Genomic DNA, 27,051 nt, shown 5'->3' with positions numbered 1-27,051 from the left:
GTTCTTGGTTGCCGCACACAGAGGTAGTTGGGAAAGACTGTTAAAGAGTCTACATCAGTGCAGTGCTGATGGCTGCATCAAAGCCCAGTGCCATGTCCCTCGCAGCGGCCGTGACCTTGCTCACCTGTGTGCTGCTAGTGCTACAGGGAGTCAGTGCAGGAGTGGTGAGTGATTTCAACCATGCGGAGCGTTGCAAGGACTCACTGTATATGGGCACACCACCACGAGGCTACCTCAGCAACTCTATGAAGAAGATCTGCCAACACTACGAGGACAAGCCACGCTTTGTCACCCTCTACGAACCCCACAAACACATCCCCATCTACTCTGCCTACACCTTCAAGAAGTCAGACGGCGAGAAGAAGGTGGATTTTCCTTGGATGTTTGAGCCTCAGGTGAGTTTGAGCATTAAACTCAATGATGAGTGGTCCATTGTGAGTGTTCAGTGTGTTTAAATCTTAGTATACATACACAATACGTGTCCATTTAGCTGTGTTATGTCAAAGTAACATGATATTACGATAACCACTAAATATATATATATTTTTATTATTGCTCAATATACAGCCGTACTCAACAGGATGTTAATTACTGTAATGGGTTCAGACAAAACAAAAACATTTGATTAATTCTCTCCACAATGTGAGGCAGGTGTTTCATACCCACCCAATAGATGAGAAAGTATTTTATTACTGCTGTTCTGGGTAAAGTTGTAAGCATTAGATAAGCTGCCTGTGAATGGGTAGGATAGGATATTGTCCTACTGCTCACTGACTACTTCACTTAGTTTACTTAATTTACTTAAATTATGTACAATATTACATTGCTTTTGCAAATGAAGCGGGTATAGGTTAAATGAAATAGAGAAGAATGCCACGACTAGAAAAGGTCTTTACCAGGCTGGCTGGCCTACCCAGGGCTGTGTCAGTCGTGGGTTGCAGCCGGCATATCACAATTTGTATCCCCTGGATTTAACTTCACATAGCAGGCTAACTGTAATAACTTTACCAAAATGGTAAAACCACAATGCTTTATTATTACTTTGTTATTCATGAAAGTAACAGTGTGTATTGCATGTTCTTCTCCTATCCTCTTTGTCTCTCTAGCTAGCGTCAGATAAGGGCAGTAGTAACATGGAGCCCTTCCCCCAGTCTTCCAACATGCATATGAACTTTGAGGACAGTCAGGCAGTTCTAGAAGACTATGCTGATTCGGTGCAGTATGAGCGTGGCCAACTCAGCCCTGACGAGCACCAGGCAGACCCAATGGACAAGGCCTCCACCTACACCCTCACCAATGTGGTGCCACAGATAAGAGAATTCAGCATGGGCCCCTGGGCTGAGCACCAGGACCTGATCCGCAAGCGTCTCAATAACTACTGCCGGGGAAAGGCCTTCGTGGTCAACGGGGTTACCGTATCGGGGAACATGATTCGTCGGAACAACCAAGACCGGGTTGCCATACCAGAGTACATGTGGTCAGCCTATTGCTGCACCGACTTTGACCAAAATGCACCCTACTTTTTGCGCTACAAGTTCCCTGTATTTGGAGCATACGGACTCAATGATCGCATCAACAACCACATGGTAGAGGTTCCTCTTAAGAATCTGGAGAAATTCCTCAAAGGAAGGATGGAGGTGGACAAGAATTTCCAGATCTTTTACAATGACTGTGTGCCGGATGTTTAAAACCATGTGATTATCATAGCATTTTAGCTATAGTAGTTTTCACAATATTTCTGGTCTAAACAAAGTTCACATTTTAAAGGTAGTTCTTTCAGTTTGGGTGGATTTAGGGTATCTTGCAGGTGATACTGCTATTAATTTGAAAAGAAAAATGTATGGTGAAATGAAAGAGGGAATAGGCCCATTTCTGCCTGGCACAGTTCAATGAAATGTTATTGTAAAAAAACAAGAAATGACTAAAGTCATAATTTAGCCGCGAGCGGCAGGCTTTTTTTGCCCCAATCTGCCGTTGAGAAATTGAAATTAAAAAAAAAAATGAAAAAAAAAAACTTTTTGAAAAAACATAAAAAAAAAAAAAAAACTTTAAAAAAAATATATATGTCCTTTTGAATATGATTTGACATTCATATTATTAGCAGCTGTATTGTGTGTGTGTCCCCCCCCCAACTACTCAAGTTAAAGTATCAATACTGCAATGTAGAAGAACTCTGCCAAAAAATGGCATACCTCAATATGACATTTTGCGGCTATATTATGACTTTGTCATGTCTTGTTTTTGTATAGTGCTGTAACATGTTATGGCCTAATCACTGTCATTCAAGCATAAATGTCTTAACATTAAAATAAAAATAAGTAACCGGTATAGGACTAGGCTACCTAATGTGGTACAAAACAAGTCCTTCTGCAGTGAATTACAACATTAGGATTGTGCAGAATTCAAGAAGCTTTATTTGTTACTGACTCATAAAGATACAAGCAGCGAAATGTTGTTGGAACTTGTACCACAGATGGTTCTACATATAATTGATATAATGAAGAAAAGAAAATATTAAGCAAGAAATTAAAATGGACAATAATAACTAAATAAAAATAGCCTACAGATATATACAGTTTTAGGAATACTCTGGGACTTGTCTTAGACAGGCATGTCATCAGTGGTGTAAAGTAACTACATGTACTCAAGTACTGTATTTAAGTACAATTTTGAGGTATTTTTCACTTTACTGTGGTATTTCCAGTTTTCAGTACTTGTACTTCTACTCCACTACATCTCAGAGGCAAATATTGTACTTTTGCTCCACTACAATTATTTGAAAACTTGAGTTACTAGTTACTTTGCAGATATAAATTATTACATTATAAAACATACATTAACCACTTTAGCCCTATTTTATACCAAGGCTATTTGAAAATAGCTGATCTACAAGCTCACAAAGTGTCGCATCGCGACACGTTGTGAGCTTGTAGATCTGCTATTTTCAAACATTTGTGTACTTTTACTTTTGGTACTTTAAATACATTTGGATACCAACACTTTTGTACTTTTACTCATGTAAATTTTGAATTGCGGACTTTTACGTGTAACAGAGTACTTCTACATTGCAGTATTAATACTTTTACTCAAGTAAAACATTTGAGTACTTCCACTGCTCCTCAGAGTTAAATCAACACTGAAGCCCTGCGGCTGTTGTATGTCACAGATGATTAGAAGATTCTCCGCTGGCCGACTTTTTATGACTTAATGACTTTATGACTCTCAGCCTCTCACTCTGTCCTCTCACTATTACGGTTAGCATAGCATGTTGCTAACACATCAACAAAGCAACCACAAACTTTTCGCTGGAGCTGGTGTGTGTGTGTGAGAGAGAGAGAGAGAGAGAGAGAGAGAGAGAGAGAGAGAGAGAGAGAGAGAGAGAGAGAGAGAGAGAGAGAGAGAAGAGAGCGTGCGCGCGCGTGTGTGTGTGTGTGTGTGTGTGTGAGAGAGAGAGAGAGAGAGAGAGAGAGGGACTTGGGAGAGGGACAGATGGAGACGGAGGGGGGGGGGGGGGGGTGCTGCGAGGGGAGGCGGGTGCTGTGAATGACGGCCGTCCATTGGCCGTCCATGGGCTTTAAAGTAGTGTCTCCCCATTGGCTGTAAAGTAGTGAAGGACAGCCAGGACAGCCAATAGACAAATAGGTGTCCCGAAAACATGTCGAAAACATGTCGTGTCGCGAGTGACGATGTCTGAGGCTGTCTGTAGAGCCGCAGCGCTTTCAGCTCGCGGCTAAAAAGACATTCTGCTATAGAAAATAAAGTTATTTCATTTGTTTCAAGATTATTAATCATTCCTATGGAAGAAACAACCACATAATTTAGGTGCTAAAACCCTTTGCATTAAAATAATCATGTTTCATTCTTTGATCACAGAGCTTCATTTGTATGTTGGCTGCTGGATAATAGCCTGATGTGAACTGAACTGAACTTAAATATATAAAGGACTCACTTATGGAAAATGGATTTAATACATGGCCAAATAAACATGATGCTCATTGAGACCCCCAATTTGAAGGAAATAAATGTAGTATTATTTCAATAATAATTTTAAGTCCAAATACAAGCAGTGTGACATTTCAATAATTACCCACAAGATGGCACTACAGTTTCTTTCAAGCTGATACTGTAAGTACTAGTATAGGCCTACTGTTGTACACTAGATGTTTAAATCATTACGTTTAGAAGAATACAATTTTACTTATCTAGAACTCCTTATCCAGCTACAAGTTCAACAACAAGCATTGGTCAGTCAAATGTTCAGAGTGCCAAAATATATTTGACTGAAGGAAACATACAGTAACGTTTCAAAATAGAATTTAATCATACATTTAATCCAGTGGTGCTTGTGTGCATGGTGGGTTCAACTAAGGATTTAAATGTAGATTAAATTAAAAACCATGTCATTCAGTTTGCTGGGACAGCCGTGTCTTGCTTCTCTGTGACAGGTATCTTGCAGTGTCATACCAAAGTCATTCTCTGAATACCTCCACAATGAACAGGATAATATAGACCAAGGGTTCAAAAACTTTTCAGGCCGTGACCCCCCCAAAATTATTATATTTGAACTGGGGAAAATAATTTCGACCCCCAGTTTGGGAACCACTGATATAGACTATGCTTCTCTGTGATCTCCTACTTATTGTTTTAATATTTGTTAAATACATAATTGCAACTATGATTCAAAACTACAATATACAAAGCCTTAGGGCACGGTCCCACCGCACTTTTATTCCGCAGATTCCGCCCCAGAGGTAAAATAAAAGTGCAGTGGGACCGTGCCCTTATGCAGTAAACCCCTGAGCTATTTAACCCTAAAAGTGTCAAACAGAGTTACATTATTTTGTTCCTCAGCTGTGCTGTCCTGCAGATATTCATCAGCTGCCACCACAGGGCCACTCTGCAAAACCCACCAGACAATTTTAACTATGTAATGTACAGTGTCAGGTATACAGTACTTTGCTTTATTTTCAATCTTAATATGTGTTGAGGTGTGGAAATCAGTTATTTTCTATGAGTGACTGTCTGTTGTGTGACAAAGAATAATTTAGATTTTATTTTAGTCAGCCATACATACCACTGACAGTATTTTGTAACTTGATAGATGATAACTGGAGGACAGTAGTTCCTAACGATTGTCTTTGTCATTCAACTGGTGGAGCCAGACTTTTTCTGTGTGTAAAAGTCAAGAACAGAAAATGGCATGTTTTAGTACATAATGCATTATTACTATTATTATTATTATTATTATTATTTACAAACAACTAATTACACAAATGTTCACTAATTAAACAAACATCACAGAGGACATCCTATCCTAGTTTGCTACCCCCTGTTTGGACACTCTGAGGCAGACACAGGTTATAAAATGAACACTGGTCCAGAGATGACACCCTTTTCCACGCCACCCATCCCCGCCTCTGCAACTCTTCCCTCTCCAGAGGACAACCATAGTAGTGCGGGTCCATGATGAGCAGATAGCTTCCTTCGTCCCCGGTGCAAACGCCAAGTATCCCCTTAGACGAATTGTCCCTGTCCCCTCCCATCATGACCGGTGACCCATGTTTCTGGAAGTGCTGGTGTAACTCTGCCACTGCCACGCGCTCCAGCTCTGCCCCTCCACCCCTCACATGCGCCACCTTACAGGGAATGTCATAGAAGTAGTCCAAAACCAGGGCAGCTTCAAACGTCCCGATCCACTCCCTGGAACCTGAAAATAGGCCTGTCACAATTATTACATAATCGCCTAATCGTAATTATTTGAGATAATCGCAATTATTTTATAATCGTTTCCACGTTGAAACATTTTCACACATTTTCAAATATAAAAAAAGCAGAAATAGCAAATCTACAAGCTTAAGCTTGTACATTTTTACATGTATAAAATCATTAAATATTACAATCATTTCTTTGTATATTTATATATCTGCCCTGTGCAATTTTTGATTATGATTAATCGTCAACTTAAATTTGTAATCGTGACAGACAGCCCTAACCTGAGAATGAGCCTGGTTTGTCCCCCATGGCCACCAGGGCCTGCTGGATCTCAGGGAGACTTGGAGGAGGGGGCTTGCACTGGCCCCCAGGCTGGGGGCCAGTGCAAGCCCCCTCCTCCAAGTCTCCCTCTCCTCCGACTCTCCTGGGGGCCCCAGGAGGAGACCAGTTGTTGTGACTCAACCATGAAGCCATCGTCTGGATGGTACGGTAGCCACAGCCCCAGCCTCTGTCATCTTGTCCATCACACCCATAATGGAAGTACAGGCACTCTCCCTGAACCAGGGAACATTGCCGGGGGTCTGAGGTGACGGGGAGAGGAAGTCCCCGGTGGGCACTCTTCAATAAAGTGTCACTCCAGCTGCTGGGCAGTGGTGGAAAAAGTATTCACATTTTTTTACTTAAGTAAAAGTATCACTACTGCAATGTAGAAATACTCTGTTACAAGTAAAAGTTACGAAATTCATAATGTACTTGAGTAAAAGTACAAAAGTATTGGTATCAAAATGTACATAAAGTACCGAAAGTAGAAAGTACACATTATGGAGAATGTCCCATTTCACAAGTCAAAAAATTGATCTGCTATTTTCAAATGGCCAAAAATGTATACAGGAACAGGACTGAAGTGGTTACTGTGTGTTTTGTATTAATAATCAAATCTACAAAGTAACAAGTAAACTAAAGTTTTCAAAGTAGACAAAATACCGACAGCTGGAAGTACTCCAGTAAAGTAAAAAAGATCTCAAAATTGTACTAATAAGTACAGTGCTTGAGTAAATGTACTTAGTTACTTTCCACCACTGCTGCTGGTGACGGTCTCTTTTACTGCATTCTCTCCCCAGTCAATCTGATCTTCGGCGACCCCCGCTATTACTTCTTTTGTGACGTTTTTGTCCATTAGGTATTTATATATTGGGTATATTACAAGTCCGAGCAGAAAATGTAATATGCGATTAATATCAACGAAAACATCAGAAGCAACGTTTATATTCTACCCAACGACAGTGGTTTGGTGCAACGCAGATTAAAGTCCTCTACGCGCATTTAGAATAAGGCTTTAGTTCCGCCCGCGTCCAAGCAGTGGTGGATGAAGTACTCACATTTATTACTTGAGTAAAAGTGTCAATACTGGCAGTGATGCTATGCTCATTTGAGAAGTGGTTGCTCTCTATTTTAATGACGTGACGCGCACGTCGCTTAACACCTACAGTACAGGTCACACAATGGACAATTGATATGCATATAGGCTAATTCCTATGTTAATGTACTGGCGTGAGTCGGGAGCCTTTGTAAACTTTGATGAAGTGTGAATTTAAAATAGTTTTAAATCTATGCGTGTGCCTGGGCGTCCCCCTGGCCAAATAAGTGGTTGCTCGGCGTGCAACCCCGTCCACTGAGCAATGCACCCCTGAATACTGGAGTAACTGCACTGCAATGTACAAAAGTAGAAAGTACTCATTAGTCATTATGCAGAATATCCTCATTTCACAAGTTTTCAAATGTATAATTTAAATAAATAATTTTGAAAATAGCCGATCTACAAGCTCACAATAGTGTGAACTTGTAGATCGGCTATTTTCAAATGGCTGAAATGTATATAGGGCTGAAGTGGGTAATGTATGTTTTGTAATAATAATCTAAATCTGCAAAGTATTAAACTAAAGTTTAACACACACACACACACACACACACACACACACACACACACACACACACACACACACACACACACACACACACACACACACACACACACACACACACACACACACACACACACACACAATACAAAACTATTATACATTGATTTCATTACTTCCTTCACATTGCATGTGAAATATTGACACCTGGTGGTGAACTGACAATGGACCTGAACAATAATCTGATATCAACCACATCAAGAAAACATAATATAATTTATATCAGGGGTCGGCAAAAGTGCCATGTTTATATTTTCTTGATAGTCAGTGTTGCCATATCAACATTATTTTGACACCACATCAAAATAGAATATTTCCAATAGATTTAGATTTCCCATAATACATAACATTCTTTTTTCTTCTTTTCAAATGTTTTCTTTCACATCAGGACATTGTAATGACCACTAGACTAGAACAGAACAATAACCCACCTATCTCCCAAGACTCCCTTTAATTATGTGCAGGATGTAATTTACATGTAATTCTTTTATATATATTTTATTTAAAAAGAAACATCCTCTCTCACACTTATGCCAGTGATCACCCTCCTCCTCTGTGCCAATGTTGACACCCGTGCCTAAGATTGCCTACCCCTGCTATAGATACATATTTAAAGGTAGGGTAAGTGATATATTATATATATTTTTTGTTTTTTGTTAAAAAGGTTGAAGTACTATATTCTGATTGTAATCCCTGCCACTATTTTCTCTCACGTTCCCACCACTGCACCCGTTGGCATCTCCATTCCCTCTCCAATCCCTAACGTGTTTGCTGTTCCCTGTCTTTCCAATGGCCGTCTTGCTCCCCATCTTGCTCCCCGTCTTGATCCATCTGCACCTATCCAGCTGCCAGTAGTCTTGGAGGCAGGCCCCCTAAGATCAGGTATAACAAGAGGACGGTGCTGGCTAACTCCTGTAGGAAGTGTGGACAGTTCAGGACTGCACAAACTGGGCACAGCCAGTATAGGGGCACAATTTATTGTAATCAGAGACTCTATCTGTAAGGGACTGGTTGGATCAAATAAAAAAATCTAAAATGTAGAGATGCCAGTATTTCTTTCATAATTTGTCAGTTTTATCTGTTATGTTTGTTTATCATCTCGTGTGTGTGTGTGTGTGTGTGTGTGTGTGTGTGTGTGTGTGTGTGTGTGTGTGTGTGTGTGTGTGTGTGTGTGTGTGTGTGTGTGTGTGTGTGTGTGTGTGTGAGACAGGGCTGGTAACATGGTAAAATGATAGAGCTTAGACCCTGACGAAGACATGCGTTGGTCATATTGTTGCCTTGCTCAAAATAAATCACAGAATATTTTTTTGGATCAATGAGATGTTTTCTAAATTATGCAATAGAACACAGCACCATAGTAATCAATAAACCATGACGAGTCAGATGTGTATACTGCAGCTCTAGGCTTATGTCCAGTGATAAAGTCAACACATTCTTCACCTCACCAACAACTAGTTAACCATTAGAAATGGCCTCTTCTGTATACTTAAACATCAGGAATCAGAAAACCACAATCTTCACATATGCTCAGCAGTCCACCACTGTCTCTGAGATGGTTTCCCCTCCTGGTATCCACTGCTGGTCATCATGTGCCCCAAGAAAACCACCCCAGAGACTGCGAGAAGATCTATGCTGGCGCCAAATTCAGTGAGCCCCCCTCACCAAGTGTCTTGCCTAAACCACCCAGTCACTGGCTTTGTGAAAAAAAACTCCCTCGCAACACGATGACCAAAGTCACCGTGTTTGAGCGCCCTGACAATAGAATTTGTTTTCTCAACATCAGGTCTGGGAACCAGCAGGGGTACAAATGGACACTCATGGGTATGTAACTCTGAGAGTGTACAAATGGAACAAAATGTGTAGGTATACTCTCGTCTCACTCTGTAACACTCTCTGAGTTAAATTAACACAGAGGATTTAAAAAAAAAATAGATTGGGGTCCCAGAGTGACCTATATCAAATTGGGGGTCCTTGAAATGAAAACGGTTGAGAATCACTGCTGTACAAAGATGACCAGTTGTTACAGTCTTGATGACTGTGGCAGTGTGGCACCAGACTGCAGCGCCTGAGGCTCCAGGTTTGGCTTTCTGATGATGAGGTGTTTGTGTTGTGCAAAAATGCTGTTTAACATAATAAACAAACACTTCAAAATGTGAATGACTGGTGTAGTAATACTCAGGGCATATCTTGCCTTATCGCTTATGTCTAATAATCTTATTAGGCATTTCTTTTGTATTTTGAAAAACATTTTAAAATAGTGAAAATACCTCAGCATAGATGTATATCGGCTATTTTTCACAATTTTAAAATGTTTTGGTTTTTTTCAGTAGCCTTTTAAATGTAGACTGATGTTCTAAACAAGTGACTGAATAAAATGAAGTGAGCATTTTAATTGATCACCATTATGTTTAACCTAACCTTTTTCATATCAAGGACCCTTTAATTAGTCTGGCATTTGGGTGTGACATTTTGTCTCTGACCCAAATAGCTGAAGAGAATATTGTTTTATTGTTAGAATAGGCCTATGATTTTGTCAGTCCATGACCAGTCTATCTCTAGCCTATTGTTTGTAGAGAGAGGACTTTGATCAGAACAACAGTCGTTCTCCTAATCTAGACTAAATTGTCTAGTAATTGTGTTAATTTGATTTAGGATATTCTGACGTGTTTAATTATCAATTTGGTGGGGACCCCCTCCCTGGAGCCCCCTCAATGGACCTTGGTTGGACCTCACGTCCTAGTCAGAGTGCGCCGTTCCGGCTCAACGAACGTCACAAAAGAGACGTCCAAAGTGCGCCGTTTCTCCCTGCTCTCTCTCTCCCCACTCTAAAGCACCGTCGCAAAAAGACGTCCATACAACGTCCATACGACGTCCTAGCCAGACGGGTAGCTTAACCACCGTCGCAAAAAGACGTCCAAATACGACGTCCTAGTCAGACGGCTCTCCCCTTTCTAACCACCGTTGCAAAAAGACGTCCATACAACGTCCATACGACGTCCTAGTCAGACGGCTCCCTCCCCATTCTAACCACCCTCCTCGCAAAAACACGTCCATACGACGTCCTAGTCAGACGGCTCTCTCTTGCTTGTTGCAAAAGACACTGATGGGTTTACTGAAAATTAATTAATAATTGGTGGCATTCCTTTCCATCCCCTCCCTCTAAATCAGGGCTGCCAACATTGGACTGTCACAATCCAGGATTTTTTTTGGGGGGGGTTAGACATAACATAAGTAACAGTATATAACTCAGTACTCTATGGCAGGGGTCTTCAACAGGGGGTCCGGGACCCCTAGGGGGTCCTAAGAGTTACTACAGGGGGTCCGCCAAATCTGTGTGTGATATGATTTTTTTTTTTACCTTAACCACTTGAACCCTAGCATCCCTTTTTCTAAGGAGTACTTTAGCCAAACAAAAATAGCAGATCTACAAGCTCACACTGCAAGGTGTTGTGAGCTTGTAGATCGTTTTTTTGGCAAAGAGGTGTTTGGTGTAGAGGGAAAAAAGAGCAGACCAAGTAAACAAAAAAAAGTTCAATCTGAAACACATTTTTTAAACACATTTTTTATACAATATAGAGGGGGGTCCCTGCTTCATCTCTCTCTCAGCTAGGGGGTCCTTGGCCTGAAAACGTTGAAGACCCCTGCTCTATGGGTATAAGTAACAGTATATAACTCAGTACTCTATGAGTATAAGCAACAGTATATAACATTCATATCACTCAGTACCCCATGGTACTGATATGCCCTCTAACAACCAGCCTGTGGGTATGTCCTCCTAGGCTGCCAAATATAAAAACAACAATATAAAAACAAAGAGTCTGCACCTATAGCCCAGCTCTGAGATGGTATGTAGTGGTTGGTATAGTACAGACACTTCTCTGGACTCTCTTAGTAAACAGAATATAGTACATTTTCATGTAGGTGACAAAATGTAAGCCAATCAGGAGAGAGCACTGAAAATGCATTTTCTGTTTAATAAAGAACTGGAGACATGGGGAGAGACATGGGAGACTTTTACTGAACAAACACTCAATAGCAATGAGTACTATTAGAATATAGAGCTATTTAAAGGGTCTACACCATGAATTTTAACTTTTTCTTCATTTTTGTGTGTTTTTGGTCTCCCCCACCTCTCTTCTGTTCCAACAAATACCCGACTTCGAGCATGCAGGCTTTCATAGGCTATCTGTGGTTTTCATGTAAATTGGTCTGAAAACAGTCCGTCAGATTTGTTCCCCCACCCTACGTCACGTCTGGGAACAATTCCTCCCGTTTTTCAGTTCTAACCAAAAAAAAAAATTCAAAAAAAAAAAAATCAAATTTTTTCTTATTATTTTTTTTTACTTTTTCCACACAGAACCAGGACATGACATGCATACAAACTGGCTCAATAGCGCCCCGTGCCAAACAGGACAATGTGGTATTGCAGGTGAAAGTGCTTTATAAGCCAGAGAGAAGTTAGTTGGAATGAGTATATCTGAGGCTTGATTTAGGCTCAAACCTTTTGAAAAACGTTTGAGGGACATAAACAATATGATATCAAATATTATTATTATTATTTTAAATTCATGGTGTAGCTCCTTTAACACTTATTTCAACCAAAGTAAATCACTTACCCTACCTTTAATTTATTTTGTTTAATTATTTCTTATTTAATTAGTAATTTTATATACTTAATTATGATGAAGTATGTATTTCTAGATGATTGCATGATGCTTGTGCATTAGTGCAATATGTAAGGAAGGACAAAAGAGGAATGCTTCCCTACGTGACTGAGAATGTAAATACATGTGGAAAGTCTGTCTGTAGACACCTTCACAACACAATTTAACAATTGTAACCTAGAATCACTAAAGCCTAGAATATTTACCATTAGAACTTAGGTTCTAATGGTAAATATGGGGGTTTGTGCCGTGGTGGAGCTGTGTCGTCACATCCACCCCTCAACAAAACATACAAAGAGATCAGAGGTCAGTCGCTGTTAAATTCAATTTTATTTAATATTTTTGTTCTCTTCAAACAAAAGCCAAACTATTTACATTTTTTTCAATTGTTCTTTTTCCAAAACATTTTTCATTACTAGTATGTTATTTCTATAACATTCAAAAATGCTTTATGCAAAGGAACTGAGCTGACTGGTGTCAAATTTCCATTCAGTTGAGAGCAAACAAACTTTAATGGAGCTATCACCCATTAAACACAATGGCTTTGATGTACATTATCAGGTGAAGGTTCTGAAAGAGACTTCAGTACGGACAAGCACCAATGACCTTGTTATCATTGCATGCATTGCAGCTACAGTAAACTACAAACGTATATGCCAACTATCCTTTTTTCTCCCTTTACTCAACCAACCACTGAAAGTGTAATTACAAAATCTCTGATTAGAAACAATGGACTACTACGAGCACAGGATTAAATATCATAACCACTTAAGCCCAATATTCTTTGTTGGCCGGGGTCCCCCAGGAGTCTATACTTGTCCACCTCTACACCAAATCTCTTCCCAGAAAATGGCTGATTTACAAGGAAACAACGCATCGTGTTTCTAAACGTTGTGAGTTTGTAGATTGCCATTTTCATCAAACTACTTTCGCTGAATGTTTGCCCATTTAGGGACGCTGGGGTTCATGTGGTTAAGTAGCAAAGCAGCACTAGTCAAATGGTAGGAGAAATCATGGTAAGTGAGGCCACAGAAATAATGCTGTATGGTTATATTCCCCCAACAAAGATGGACAGCCCTCTATCTACGCTGGTCAATTGCAAGAGACTATCCACAAACTGCATACAGAAAATAGCCAATCTTGACTTCCATAACAATCTGAAGGTCTTGACACTGAGAAGAAACAACATAAAAAACCTCACTGGACAGGAGGCAGTAGTGGACAATGGAGCAGTTGTGGATTTCTTATAACCTGACCAAGAAACTGAAACAAAGTCCTCATCATGTTCAACAACGTGGTCAAAAACACTAGTATTCTAGTGTTGAGCTGAAGCAATCACATTTCCCAGTTGTAACTACCGTTTTTGACTTACAAACCATTTGGTGACAGTTCAGTCATTACATTATGAATCCTACTGTGCCTACTTCAAACATTTGAAAAGGCGTGATACGACTAGCCTCCAACAACTCTTGCTCAAAACTAACAGTATATTAAGACGCAAATCTGAGCTTAGAATTAACTGTGTACTACGAAAACTTTCAAGGATACATAGAAACCAAGAGACAAGGCCATGACATTTCATCCTAAATCCGTTTCTTTAAGACTGCTCACTTTTATCCCTTCAGTGATGCGACATAATTTCATTTAGCAATTAAGACACTGACTGTTAAATTGCAATTCTATTCAGTGCCTTCAGACACAGATGGTCAGTGTGGCTACCAACTGCACAGGCAGAACTCCAAACAAACAAAAACAAACAAGGCAAGTGTGTGAGCCACCTAAAGATTTAGCCAAAGTCAAACAAACATCAATTACAATGTCATGCAAGCTTGCTCTAAGAAACCATGCTTCCACATCTTTCAATCCTATATTGTCTCAAAAACAGTTCAAGTACCCCCAATATTTCAAAAACATTTGACCACATAAGCCCTTTTATCAAAAGAATGCAATCATTTTTCAAAAATAGTTTTTTTTACAAGCACACGTCTAGATGTGACGCAGTGCGAGTTTGTAGATCTTTTTCTGGAATTTGTTAAACATTTTACAAGCCCAAAATAGGGATACCAGGGTTAAGGCGCTTACAAGGCTAGGACACAAGGTTTAGTTTGTGTACTTACCTTGCCATTATGTAACTTCAAAGGTGGGCAAAATTAAAAAAATTATAATTCTAAATACACTCCTCCCTCATTGACATCCATTGTACAGTGAAGAGGCTCTGGCGGCCCTCTTTTAACACGTAAACAAACGCAAAATAAAGTTGATTCTCACAACATAAAACATCACCAAACTCGTTACCATTTTCTTTTCTTTTTTTAAATGTCAACTTGCTGTTGATTTTACTATTTCAAGATCCAGATCCAGGGTTCCAGTCTGGGTTTTCTTCCTTATAAAGAAATGGCAAAAGCAACAGGAAGTTGACATTTTCATTAAAAAATTAAATAAAAAGAACCGGGTTTGGTGATGTTGTACATTGTCAGAATCAGATTTGTTTGCGTTCGTTTATGGGCTAAAAGAGAGCCTCCAGAGCCCCTTCAATGTACATGTCAATGAGGAGCGTATTTTGAATGATCAATTTCTAATCAAGGGAGCAATTACTTTGGATTTCTCGTCCACCTTTGGAGTTGCATCATGGCAAGGTAACCACACAGTCCAAACCTCTACCAAAGTGTCCTAAGTCACAGGGTGAAGCTCCATCTTCTCGTTTTTAAATAAGCCGTATCTCAATGTGAAGTTATCACGATACAATCTGCGTTTTTAAGCCAATTCAGTAGATCCCACCAAGTCAGCTCAGTTCCCACCAGTACAGACTCCAGCACTTTCTAAGCCTGCACCTTCAACTTGAATCTATACCGGAAATCAGAACAAATTCACTCTTCATTTAAAGGAAGAAGAAAAAAAAGAAAAAGGAAACAAAACATTCAAACAAAACCAAAATTTTGCAAACCACCACCAAAATCTTAATCAAGGACTGCCTGTGGCTCTACTCTGCACTTAACAAGTAACTTGCATGTTGATTGCATGATCTGTATTGGGTATAAGATACAGACAACAGTGTAGTTAGCAGACAGAAAAACAGAATGATGGAACACTTCTTTCTGATCCAAAGACAGTACAAAGGTGGTTTCTAAATTAGGTTTGCGATCGTTCAAAGTAAAGTTTTCAGTTAAGTCGTCCAGGACTGAACTATACAAGTTAAGGCATTTTGAACAGATTACTAGTGAAACAAAAACAAAACAAAAAACTAGGAGAAAAATCAAAACAAATATTTACATAATTTACAAAGCAGAGCGATCAATTTCATACTAATGAACATTTCTGCTTATGTAGGTGCGTGCGTGTGTTTTGATTGACTCTTGAGTTATGTGCGTAGATGTGTTTCTAGAAAAGAGACAATTATTAATTGTATATCACTTTTTGTGTTGTGCATGTCCAGGATTCTTTGACAATTTAGTCTGTGTGTAAAGATCAGTGGCATTCAACTATATGAATATTTATAGGAATAGTGTGTGTGTATGTGTGTGTGTCCGTGTCATGTTGAGAAGTCTTTTGTGTTTTCTTTTTGTACAATTATTTCAGTCCATCTCCTTTTACAGCTGCTTGCTTAGATGTGATCAGGCAAGGTCACCCAAACTAAAACCCAGCCCCAGCCTCTGTATTCTGGGCAGGACAGGTCTTCTGCTCTGCTGGTTAAGAGGACCTTCACACAACCACTAAGAGTTCCAGGCCAGGGTGGATGCCTGTGTAGGTTGACTTTGACTGAATGCAAGTGGTATCCACTGTCGATTAATATTTGTTGCTGTAAATGATGATACCAGTGGCCTGCCCAGTCCAGTCCAAGGTCAAGACAGTAAGTCTTGTACTGTAGGTTCAGTTCAAAGGTCAGGGGCTGGGGTGGTAGAAATGTTGGCTGTAGATCCGCATCTTAGCAAGTGGCAGCTGTCAAAGAATAGCTGGAACCCTGTCAAATCTGTTGGGAACAAAAATACACAACACAAATAAAAGACATCAGGAATCATTAGTCACGTAATGACACAAACAAACAAAACACAATTTCACCAGGGGGTGCAAAAGAAATGCCTAGTGGTGAAAAACAAGCAATAAACAAGGCAAACGTGAAGTGTGCATAGTTGAAGCATGTTTGGCCTTTTCAACAACTTCTAGTGCAAAGTGGAAGTTTGCAGACAGAGTGCGCTATAGGCAAACAATCTAAAAACAGGGAAGGCAACAGAAAAATATATCTTACCAAATTGAAGCACCTTTCTCATGTAGTCATAGTATTGCTCTCCAGATAGGCAGCAGTCTCGGTGGTGAAGTGATAGTCGGAGACATTTGTCCATCCTAACGTCCCTTCTAAATCTCCACTCATCTGCCTTATTTCACTGTTTGTCTGTTGACCAGACACTCCAGAATGGACAAACTGTGGCCATGCAGCATCCATTGTGACGGTCATCAGTCAGTCACGGAGCCACTGTAGCATGTCCCAGAACTCAGTCCATGTCATTTTCCCTTCCGTCCCTGGCCATAGCAGGGCTACTGGCAAACTAAGGGAAACCCACCAGAAGTTTATTTGTGTCAAACTATATTCAAAAAAGACTTGTTTTATGTAAGAACATTCACTCCTTTCGATCAATGTTTCATGAATTTTCCTTCATCCTTTTTGCAATTCTTTTTTTTTTGTTTTCTGAAAAGTAATACAAAAATATGGTTATATACAGGAGGTGGAGAGAAGACATGCTTCTCTAGTCTCTTATTTCAGTTTGGGAATATCTCGTTTTCAGTGACTTTGCCCAAGTCATAGCATTCCTCCTGTTGTAATTGTGCTCCCATCCCCAAAATGGTACCTCACAGCTTGAATGAACAAAAGTGCATAGGTGAGTTGGTGAGGGCAGGGTGTGAGTGCTTACGAGGGCTGAGGTGAGGAAGAGTGCACTGACAAGGTGTACCCATCATGGCCCCCACTCAATTCCCTCCAAGGTTGGGTGTAGTCCTGCACTTCACTCTCCACATAAGTTAGACAATCTTTGATTTTTACTCCTCTGCTCTCCTCTTTTGTTGATCATCACGTCTCAATTAAGTCCATGACCAATGCAAAAGGTCCAATGCGAGGATCTTGTCTCGTCCTGTGTCATTGTGAGGCCGTGCCACTCTTCCTCAAAAACCAACGCCACTCTATGTCCATATGGCAGAAGCGCACTTGCAAACCCCACCCATCTGACAAGGAAAAAAAAACGAGAAAAAAAGAGGAAAAAAAAAACTGCACCCACAGAAAACCGTGTGGTTTGTAAACAACCAAAACTCCAGTATGGAATAAAAAGAGTCCTTTCTTTAAATTCATAGTCAATAGTTTGTACGACCAGGATTGTAGAGGCAGTGTTCAACTGTATCCATCCCGAGTTCTTTTTTTCTTCTTCTCCTTTGTAAAAAAAAAAGAAAAAAGAAAAGAAAAAAAGAGGAAAAAAAGACCTCACAAAACTCACGTCTTTGAAGCTTTTTTTGTACGTTTCCATTTTTGAAATCTTTTGAGGAAAAACAAATCTGGTATCAGCACGGTTGTCTGGTTTTTTTTTGGAATACATTCAATATTTTCTTAAGAAAGAAATAATACAAAACGCACTTCACATGGCGGTAATGAAAAAAAAAAAAGGAAAACAAAATCAGGGTAATTTTCTTTTCTTAAAACAAACAACAAAAATAGCAGCCCCAAGTGCTCATATTCTTAGTCCAAATACTTTTTAAACTTTGTATATAATGTATATATTCATATATATTTTTCAATTAAAAAAGAAAACTCGTCATTATCAAATTGCAACAACGAATAAGTAACACAATATGCTAACATGTCATGCACCATCCTGTGCACTTGCACATTTAGATGCTGTATTTTTTTTCTTTAGCAGTCAGAAACTCGACACCTTTCATTCACAAGTTCGAGAGCTGACAAAAGGCAACGTGATCACACCCCAGGAAAACAGACTGGACTAAAGCCTGATGTATACTTGGTTGCACATCGTGTCGCGCACCAAAAATAAGCCAATGTACGAGCTTGCTGTTTCCGGTGCGAGACACTGACCCAAAACTAAGTATAACTCAGGCGTAACCTTCCGATGGATCACCCCCAGGCTACACTAGAAATAGTTTACGATATAAAGTTACATACATTACATACACTGTGCTGAGCACTGACACAGGTCACACTCGCTCTCAAAAAAGTTAATGTCTCAATGGCCACTCAACCTATCCAAGTTCTTAGGCACAAATGTGCATTCATACACATACAAAAAAGCACATGCACACAATGAGTACCTGTAGTCTTAAAACTCACTTCTATGACCAGTAAATGAACATGCACGCACACATCCACACTCGGATACACACACGCTCGCGCGACAATGTCCCTCATGATTTGCTCCGTCTACAAGTCCTCAGAGGGCCGGAGACGGTTCCCCCGAGGGGAGAAGCTAAGGAAACGCAAGACAAACAAAAAGTGGTGGTCAATGTAAAGATGAGCGCGCAGAGCTAACATTTACAAATGTATGCATTTCTATTACGTCTTTCTGGGGATGAAGAGCTGGTGAGAGAAAGGATGTGTTGTGCAATTGCCCTCTCTCTCTCTCTCTCTCTCTCATTCGTTCATCCATTCATTCAATCACTCTCGCAACAAAGTCCCCATTTGGAAGAGGGACACGCACATTCTATACATGAGAATACAAAATTATCATCTGAACAAAAAGACAAAAATGGCCTCTTATGTTTCATACATCTTGGTAAGCAATGAAAGAAGAAAAAAAAAAAACATTGTGCAGACTGGTATATTACTGATACACACCAACCATCACAATCAGTCACTCTTACACATTCACAAAAATATTCATCTCTATATCTAACCCCATCTGTTTTTGATTTTTTTTGTCGTTTTTCAAATTCTTTTTTTAGGCAAGTGCAAATGTTCAAGTTTTTTTATAATCCATTTTTCAATAGCTTTACTTTTTATATAAATGTAAAAAAAAAATGCTTAAACAAGAGAGAAATATCAACAGTGTTTGTCTTTCAAGAGAGGATTTGCTTTCTGATAAGGTTTCAACTTAAAAAAAAAAAAAAAAAAAGGTCCCCCTGACTTTGAAAACCTACAGGCCTCACCGTCCCCCCGCCAAGGTTGCATCACCGCCCCGCTTCCAGTTCGGATTCCCACCCACCAACATAGAGCATTGTGTGTATCTAATACACACACACCCCCTATGTCCACTGATTCTCAACAAAAGAAAAACAAAACAAAAAACCCTATTCAAATCCCATCTTAATAAAGTGCATTAGTTCAGTATAAGGTGCTTAATCTTTTGAGTGCCAGAGGAAACCCATCTTCCTTTAAACCTCACCCACCCTCTCCCCCGCTCAAGTGATCAATTGGTGCAGCAGGGAGCCCTTTTTTTCGGTTCTGAGGGAGTCGAAAGAGTGGGAGGCACAGAGATTCAACGTCCTCCCACCCCGCCACCTCCCTTGCACTCCTCTCCCTGTCCCCACACAGCCCCGCCCCACCCCGCCCCCCCGCCCGGTTCCCCCAGCAGTGCACATTCGTTATCATGTTTTGTCTGATTAAAAGACAAGAAGGCCTCAGGTAGCTATTGCTGCTGCGCTGCGTCACATCAGTAATCCTCCACCATCTCCATCTCATTCAGGCTCAGACACTCGCCTGTGTTATGGAATGAGTACCCTGCAGGGAGAGAAGGAGGACAAAGAGGAGGGAGAGGAGACAGAACAAAGCGAGTGGGGAGGAGCAGGAAGATGAGAGCGTGGTGGTAAAAATGTCAGGTTACACACAAACGGGTAGAAACAACAGAACGGGTAGAACAGTCTATATTTCCCAAATGGAAAAGCATGTGTTTTAAGTCAGTCTAAACAGAAGCAGGGATAAAACACATCCCCATTAGCCATGAAAAAATAACGAGCAGAGGGGAGATATCAAAAGCAGAGGCATGAAATCCCGCCTAGCAAATCAAACCCTGTACCCAACTATCTGTGATTGTCTCTGATCTGTGGCATCATAAACCTGTGATGCAGCAGACGAATGAAAGCAAACTGATGAATGGTTCCATCATGTGCTGATGGGAGAGGCCTCCTACCTAAGATGCTGGGGTCAGAGTGCAGCATCATGGGCTGTTTCTTCTTCAGCTTTCCTCCCTGGTTGTCATAGAGACCAGCCTTGCCCATATGTGCGGCCTGGAACATGGACTGCAGGGTGTTTGGGTTCATGCCCCGCATAGAGTCCTGGAGAACACAGAGAGGAGACAGGGGGGTGGAAAGGGTCAAATACATGGGAAAACAATAGGAAGAGTTTTTAACCACTAAAGCACTATTTCATAGTTTGTTGCACAATCTATAAAATAGCCCAAAATAGGGCTGACAATTTGAGCAGATTATATTTTTCTAGTTCTGTACCATACAGTAGAGTCACTTATACTATCCATTCAACAAGGCAATATCTAGTGGGTACCATCCAGTCAACAAGGCAATATCTAGTGGGTACCATCCAGTCAACAAGGCAATATCTAGTGGGTACCATCCAGTCAACAAGGCAATATCTAGTGGGTACCATCCATTCAACAATGCACTATCCAGTGAGTATTCTAATTGCCTCAGAGTCAAGTTACACAGTAGACAGGAAGTTGAGGATTTACCTGCAGTGGGAAGTTCATGTTTAGTCCAGCCACTTCCTTTGATAGCTGAATTCACAAGAAACATTGAAGAAATTAATGATTACATGGACACAATGCCATCTCAGAGGATGTTGTAGGCCATGAGATACAATCAAAGCCCACGTGCTCACTGCTCACACACATTTGTAATCGGCTGCTGCTGTTTTTGATTAGTCATCGATAGGATTTTAGTTGACCAGTTTATCAGCTTTAAATATATTGTTAGTCACGGTAGTCACTAACAATATATGGAGCAAAGAAACATTATGTTGAAATTGTTGCCGTCGGGCAGAAATAAACGTAGATGAATGTGTAAAGTAGCAAACATAGCCAATCTACAAGCTCACAACGGGTTGCGATGTGAGCTTGTAGATCTGCTATCATACTACTGTAGCTATTTTTGAAACATTTTAAGTGAAGTTAAAGTGGTCAAGTGGGTCTGTGGGGTTTATAAAAATGTAACCAATGAAAATAGTAACACCATCTTGTGACTAACACCATCTTTTGACTAAACAACCACATCAGATCCATTGGACCCATGTTCTTTTTTCCTCCATCTCCTAAAAAGTAACATTTTGGACGTACAAGGTAGTGAAGATATGTAATATTATCCCAGTGGTTCTCAACCTTTTCAGGGGACCCCCACCCTGACAAGCACTTGGAATTGTAGGCATTGCATTTTGTTTGACTCTGTCCCACAGATAAATATTGTGAAAATAGCTGATCTACAAGCTCACAACGCCTCGCAATGAAGTTTTGCCTCTTTCTTATTATTATTTGACAGTTTTTTATAGTATTGTTTGTTGATTACTTTTGATAGTATTGTTTGTTGATTACTTTTGATACCATTATGTTATTTTCCTTGGGTATTACAAAGGTCTTAAAAGTCCTTACATTTTCACTTTACTGTCATCTGGGGACCTCCCCAAAATCATGTGGGGACCCGCCTGGGGGTCCCGACCCACAGGTTGAGAACCACTGTGTTATCCCAATCTGATTAGTGGCCATAATCCTAAGCATATGACTTGATGTAGGTTTTCTTGCATGTCTGGTTTTCCTTCATGTGTACGTGTGGCCTAAGCCCCACCTGCTGCTGCTGTCTCTGTTGGTTGGCTTTCTGTTTGGCACGTCGCTCCAGGAACTGTTTGGCGAACTCTTTGGCTTCCACTGTGTCCCCTAGGTAGGACCGGATGAAGTCCAGCACTGCATAGGGAGACTCCACCTCCTTCAGGTACGCCACGATAGTGGCAACTTCACACACACAAAACGTTTGAGTCAATAACAATAGTACAAGGAGAGTAACGACATGAGTCACGACAGGAAAACACACAGGGAGGGGAAAGGCTTAAAGTAATGACAGGACGTGGGTTGTACCTGATAAGCTAGCCTCCTGAGAGGAAGTGATAAAACTCTACTAGCGGGAGTTACGTTTTTGAGGATAGGTTTAGGGACATCCAATTTAAATAATGGAGAACGGTTTCATTTCACCTTGGATGATAACCAGTTCCTTTATAAATAAAGACTTTCTTCACATGCCACACATCCTGAACCTAGTGAATTTACCCCCCTTTACAGAGCTGAAGAAGACAAAAGCCTGATTTATACATTGTTGCCCGCTGGTGTCGTGCACCAGAAATAGCAGATCTACAAGTTCACAATGCGTTGCACTGCAATGCATTGTGAGCACACCACAAATAATAGTTGTCAGTGCACCAAAAGAGCACCAAAGTTCAAAACACGTCGGTGGTGCAAGCTTGTAGACTGGTTATTTTCGGTGTGCAACATTGGTGCACTACCAAATATAAATCAGTCATTAAGGGCTTGATATACTTCATTGCGCATGCTGTTGCACACCTAAAATAGCAGATAAGCAAATTTCTGTGTGCGGCACCAGCACACGCGTCTAAATCTAGCTTTAAGAGCTGTCCTACCGTCCAGAGAGGAAGAGGAGTTGTTGGCGGAGGTGTTGAGGGCGTGCAGCATCTGTTCACACCAGGTGGTGAAGCCATCCTGAGGCTTCATGCCCTGTAGCAGCTTCAACAGCTTCTCCTCCTCCTCTGTGCGCTTACGACGCATCATGTACTGTTCGCTGGACACACACACACACACACACACACACACACACATGAAGTTAGTTATTTCTGCACATTACCTGTCAAGTCAAAGTGCACTTTCAGAGTTTGGATTTTGCTTTGCGCCACTCCAGACAATTACATTGAGATTAGGAGGATCGACTGATCGCCAGCCCTCTAACGCTGAAGACACGCCAGACCTGATTCATAAGACTGTATTGTCTAGATTAATTAAGGTTGGCTGTGTTGGTGTGTGATATGTTTTCTAATGATTACATGAACACAATGCCATCTCAGAGGATGTTGTAGGCCATGAGATACACAGGTCCCACATCAATAAATACTGGTGTGGGGCCCATCTTCTGCCCTATTCTAACTCTTTCTGTAACGGCGAGTTGATTCTGATTCTATCTGCCCCTTGTATAGAACTTGCTGCCCCGACTCCACAAACAAAATATACTATGGAATAAAAAAACAAGTTGTTCATCAAATATTTAGAAACCAAGGCATTCAAGTTTAACAAAACAGTTACCTGAGAGAGGGGCTGCTGCGACTGTTCTTCATGCCCATGTTATTGTTGCTGTTACCGCGCATGGTGACCTGGTTCTTCACCGCCTCGTCCCACATGCCCATGCCCCCGGACGAGCCCCCGCTGCCACTCTTTCCCTCGAGGCCCCCAGGCCCTCCCCACATGCCCACACCGTCCGCCCACTGGCTCCCCATGGAGGAACCCCCCATCGACATGCCAGCGTGCTGCAGAGAGAGAACAGAGACATCAGGACAGTTACAATATTGTTCCAAACAACAGGACACGAACACATGTTAAGGAGGAGAAGGAAAGAAGGGGGAAGGAGCCAGACGCTTATGTCATTCATTCGGGTAAATGCCATATCGGGGGCTCTGATCATTAGCGGGATTAGTCCGTTTCCAAATCCGCCAAACATAATAGATATTACCATAAAGAAAATTACAACAGCGTGAACTGTTACGATGTCTCCATTTTCCTAGCTTAATAATAAAGTTCAATAACAGACAGGGTCTCATGAAACAAAAACTATGATTGATCACATGAAATAGTGACAGTTTTAAGTTTGTTGGTGATTTGCCTCAACTTGTTTCTATACAGAGTACAGTATTCAAGTGGTTTTGGGCCACAACAATGGAGAGAACAATGTCCTCTATCAGTAGGTTACTCACGCGCTCTCTCTGCTGCTGTGCTCTCTGCTGCTGCTTGAGGAGCCTCTCGGCCTCCTGCATCTCCAGCAGGGCCAGAGCCGGGGGCTTTCCTGACTTGGGGATGCCGGAAGAAGGAGACCCGCTCCAGCCTGAGCCACTGGCTCCGGGCCCCTGCTGTTGGGGGGCCTGCTGGAGCAACTTCATGATCAAATCCTGCTGCTGACGACACTAAAAGAAAGGATCACACAACTTAATTAATTATGAAGAACCAAAATATAAGCCTTTTTGTCTCAATCAGGGTTTTTTTTCTCTCCCCGGTTCATTTTTTTTCTTCTTCTTTTATTAGGTATGATTGATTTGCATATTTAGGTTTTATTTATCAATAGAAAAAGTAGTCAACAGAATAATCGCTAAGAACATAACAGACAGTTGCAGCCTTAAAGGGATAGTTCACCCCAAACTACTTTTTTTCTATCGATTAGTCACCCCATGGAGAATTTATGGTATTTCTTTTGTTTTTTGTCGCATTCCTAAGCCAATAATTTGATGACCGGTAGTGGTTTCAGTAGGAGACACAAAGAGTCTCCTTTGTATCTCCTACCGGAAGCGCTGCCTACCAGTCCGTTGGGCATCAAGTTATTGGTTTAGGAACGTGACAAAAACTACAAAATATCCATGAATTCAAGTCGCCATGGGGTGACAAAATCGATAGTTTTTTTTGGGGTGAACTATAGCTTTAAACAGAATCCAGGCTGACAAGCCGACATGACTCCTAAAGGTTCTTTCCTCCTCTCACCTGCTTGCGTCTGAACAGCTCCTCGTCATCCCTTCTCTTCTGCTCCTCCTGCAGCCTCCTCTTCTCCTCCCTCCGCTTACGCTGCTCCTCTTCCTCACGCTTCGCCCTGAGTTCAGCGTCTCGTCTTTCTTGCTGGAGCTGGAAGAGGTCAGGGCAGTGTCAAGTGGGGTCCAGGTCACGGACAGAGAGCGGGGCAAAAATGTTCTTCTGACGTCCAAACACAAGTTCTAGAACCTTCCTCAGAGATGTACTCGACTCGGGCTGGGCAATATATCGGATATTGTCTGGGATTTTTAATACCGTAATATCGTGATGTTGCCATTTCCTGGTTTTAATCATTTAAGCCCTATTTCATACTTTCAAACATAGTTGTAGAATAATAGCATAATAGTGAAAATAGCAAATCAACAAGCTCACAACGTTGTGAGTTTGTACTCCCTGACTATTTTCACTGCTTTGGAAATGAAAAAATAAATACATCATTTTATCCTCAGAATACGATATTATCGATACAATATCGACGGTGGTATTTAGGAAAAGATATCGGGATATACCTGGGGACAACTAACTGCATTTGCTACAGTATTAGCTTCTTTACATATTGTTTATCCTTGATTACATTTTCAAGTCATCCAACTCACACCCTTTATTCAATTTCTTGGCAGTGCAGGCAGCCAAATATGTACATTAAGTCACAAAATACCAAGTTAACCTCATGACAGACAAACAAAAAGTATGCGTTTAGCTTTGATTCAACCATCTAAGTAAAATATACTTTGTTTCTGATACCATCAATGAGCACTAGTGCTCTAACGACTTATTTCTTTCTCTCCATGTACAAGACACCATGTACTGAATATGTAAATTATGATCTGAAAATGTACAAATGTGTAGCAGGAACGCATAACATTCTAAATGTGTTCGCATGTGTTAGCATTTGGCCACCAGGGGGCGACTGAGCTCACCTTTTGAAGCTGTTCGAGAGTTGGACCCTGAGTAGACGAATTCATTGTTAAGTCCCAAAGATTGGCTTCACCGCCTACAAAAGAAAAGAAAAGGGCGGGGTTGTCTCTTTGTCAGGGACAATAGTGAGTGTGTGTGTGCGCATGTGTGTACATATTTGTGTACGCATTACTATACTTGTGAGGACCAAATGTCCCCACAAGTATAGTAGAAGTTATGAAATGAACATCGCTGAGGATAATCTTCCCAGTCCTCATAAGAGAAATGGTTGTTTTATGGTTTAAAACGTTTTTTTAGATTAAGGCTTAGGAAAGGGTTCAGGTTGGGATTAGGATCAGGATTAGGAATTTAGAGGTTATGTTTAGCGGTGGGGATGGAGTTAATACTTAGTTGTGAGCTGGTGTCATGCATCGAAAATAGCGACTCTACAACTCTGCGGGACGTTGTGTGCTTGTAGATATTTTCGAGTTCAGGGTTAGGTTTAATAATGGCAAAGAATTGTAAAAAAGTGACACAAATGTGTGTGCGTGTTACAGCCAATGCTGTACCTGATGGCTGTGAAGCTGAGGTATGCATGTCCCACATGGACCCTGTATCTGGCACTGACATCGACCTGTTCATCGAAGGCATCATACCCTGCTCACTGCACCTGAAACGCACCATCACAACCAAATGACTTCACATCAGAAACCACGACCAATATCAAGACACGCTAAATGACACTGCACAGTACAGAGGGTTTAAATGGCAACACTGCTGAATCTACAGGCTGTGGATCAAAACTATACATGTGCACTATACATACTGTACAAGAACAGATTCAGATCAGATAGACCGCTGTTAAGTTGTTAACTAGCCAGCATGAAAAATGTCCTTAAGCCTTTTTGCTTCAATTGTATTTTTTATTCGCTAGTGGTGTCAACAGCTGACAGGATGTTGACAAAGGTTGTCATAAGTCTCCTTGCTAGAATCATCCATAAACTGAAGAGGATGCCCGTG

The 27,051-nt window shown here is 40.9% G+C and overlaps 3 protein-coding genes across 5 annotated transcripts in view; 1 reads left to right on the top strand and 2 right to left on the bottom strand.

Annotated features, from left to right (window-relative positions):
• LOC311034971 (endonuclease domain-containing 1 protein-like) lies at window positions 1-1,805 on the top strand. Its single transcript, XM_084043014.1, has 2 exons — window positions 1-395; window positions 1,107-1,805. Exons 1-2 carry the CDS (start codon window positions 69-71, stop codon window positions 1,686-1,688), a joined length of 909 nt encoding a protein of 302 aa, XP_083899140.1. The 5' UTR covers window positions 1-68; the 3' UTR covers window positions 1,689-1,805.
• Window positions 1,806-5,085: 3,280 nt separating this feature from the next.
• Window positions 5,086-6,997, bottom strand: ufsp1 (UFM1-specific peptidase 1). Of its 2 annotated transcripts, none has more exons than XM_084042597.1 (3): window positions 6,783-6,997; window positions 5,994-6,355; window positions 5,086-5,707 (listed from the first exon to the last, which is right to left on the bottom strand). In XM_084042597.1, exons 1-3 carry the CDS (start codon window positions 6,887-6,889, stop codon window positions 5,310-5,312), a joined length of 867 nt encoding a protein of 288 aa, XP_083898723.1. In that variant the 5' UTR covers window positions 6,890-6,997; the 3' UTR covers window positions 5,086-5,309. The 2 variants fall into 2 exon arrangements, with proteins under 2 accessions (XP_083898723.1, XP_083898724.1); XM_084042598.1 differs by having other exon boundaries at window positions 5,994-6,352; window positions 6,775-6,864.
• A 12,915-nt stretch (window positions 6,998-19,912) lies between these two features.
• Window positions 19,913-27,051, bottom strand: part of gigyf1a (GRB10 interacting GYF protein 1a) — a 29,289-nt gene continuing 22,150 nt past the window's right edge. For both annotated transcript variants that reach the window (XM_084043290.1, XM_084043291.1), the window contains 10 exons: window positions 26,601-26,701; window positions 26,055-26,128; window positions 25,090-25,227; window positions 24,315-24,521; window positions 23,650-23,870; window positions 22,977-23,134; window positions 22,133-22,296; window positions 21,028-21,072; window positions 20,473-20,617; window positions 19,913-20,063 (listed from right to left, as the gene is read on the bottom strand). In XM_084043290.1, the coding sequence (XP_083899416.1) occupies window positions 19,996-20,063; window positions 20,473-20,617; window positions 21,028-21,072; window positions 22,133-22,296; window positions 22,977-23,134; window positions 23,650-23,870; window positions 24,315-24,521; window positions 25,090-25,227; window positions 26,055-26,128; window positions 26,601-26,701 (1,321 nt within the window). In that variant the 3' untranslated portion in view covers window positions 19,913-19,995. The remainder of the gene's footprint in view (window positions 20,064-20,472; window positions 20,618-21,027; window positions 21,073-22,132; window positions 22,297-22,976; window positions 23,135-23,649; window positions 23,871-24,314; window positions 24,522-25,089; window positions 25,228-26,054; window positions 26,129-26,600; window positions 26,702-27,051) is intronic.

This window comes from Gymnoscopelus microlampas, assembly GCF_963454915.1.
Source record: "Gymnoscopelus microlampas genome assembly, chromosome: 19".
NCBI lineage: Eukaryota > Metazoa > Chordata > Actinopteri > Myctophiformes > Myctophidae > Gymnoscopelus > Gymnoscopelus microlampas.
This window is presented reverse-complemented; position numbering and strand designations above follow the sequence as displayed.

Bases quoted from the DNA above. Each gene is read 5' to 3' on its own strand.
- LOC311034971 (XM_084043014.1), top strand. From the start codon at position 69: ATGGCTGCATCAAAGCCCAGTGCCATGTCCCTCGCAGCGGCCGTGACC. The intron at 396-1,106 runs GTGAGTTTGAGC...TTGTCTCTCTAG, and splicing joins CTTGGATGTTTGAGCCTCAG to CTAGCGTCAGATAAGGGCAG.
- ufsp1 (XM_084042597.1), bottom strand. From the start codon at position 6,889: ATGGACAAAAACGTCACAAAAGAAGTAATAGCGGGGGTCGCCGAAGAT. The intron at 6,356-6,782 runs GTAACTAAGTAC...ACCACTGCCCAG, and splicing joins ACCAGCAGCAGTGGTGGAAA to CAGCTGGAGTGACACTTTAT. The intron at 5,708-5,993 runs GTTAGGGCTGTC...GCCTATTTTCAG, and splicing joins CAAACCAGGCTCATTCTCAG to GTTCCAGGGAGTGGATCGGG.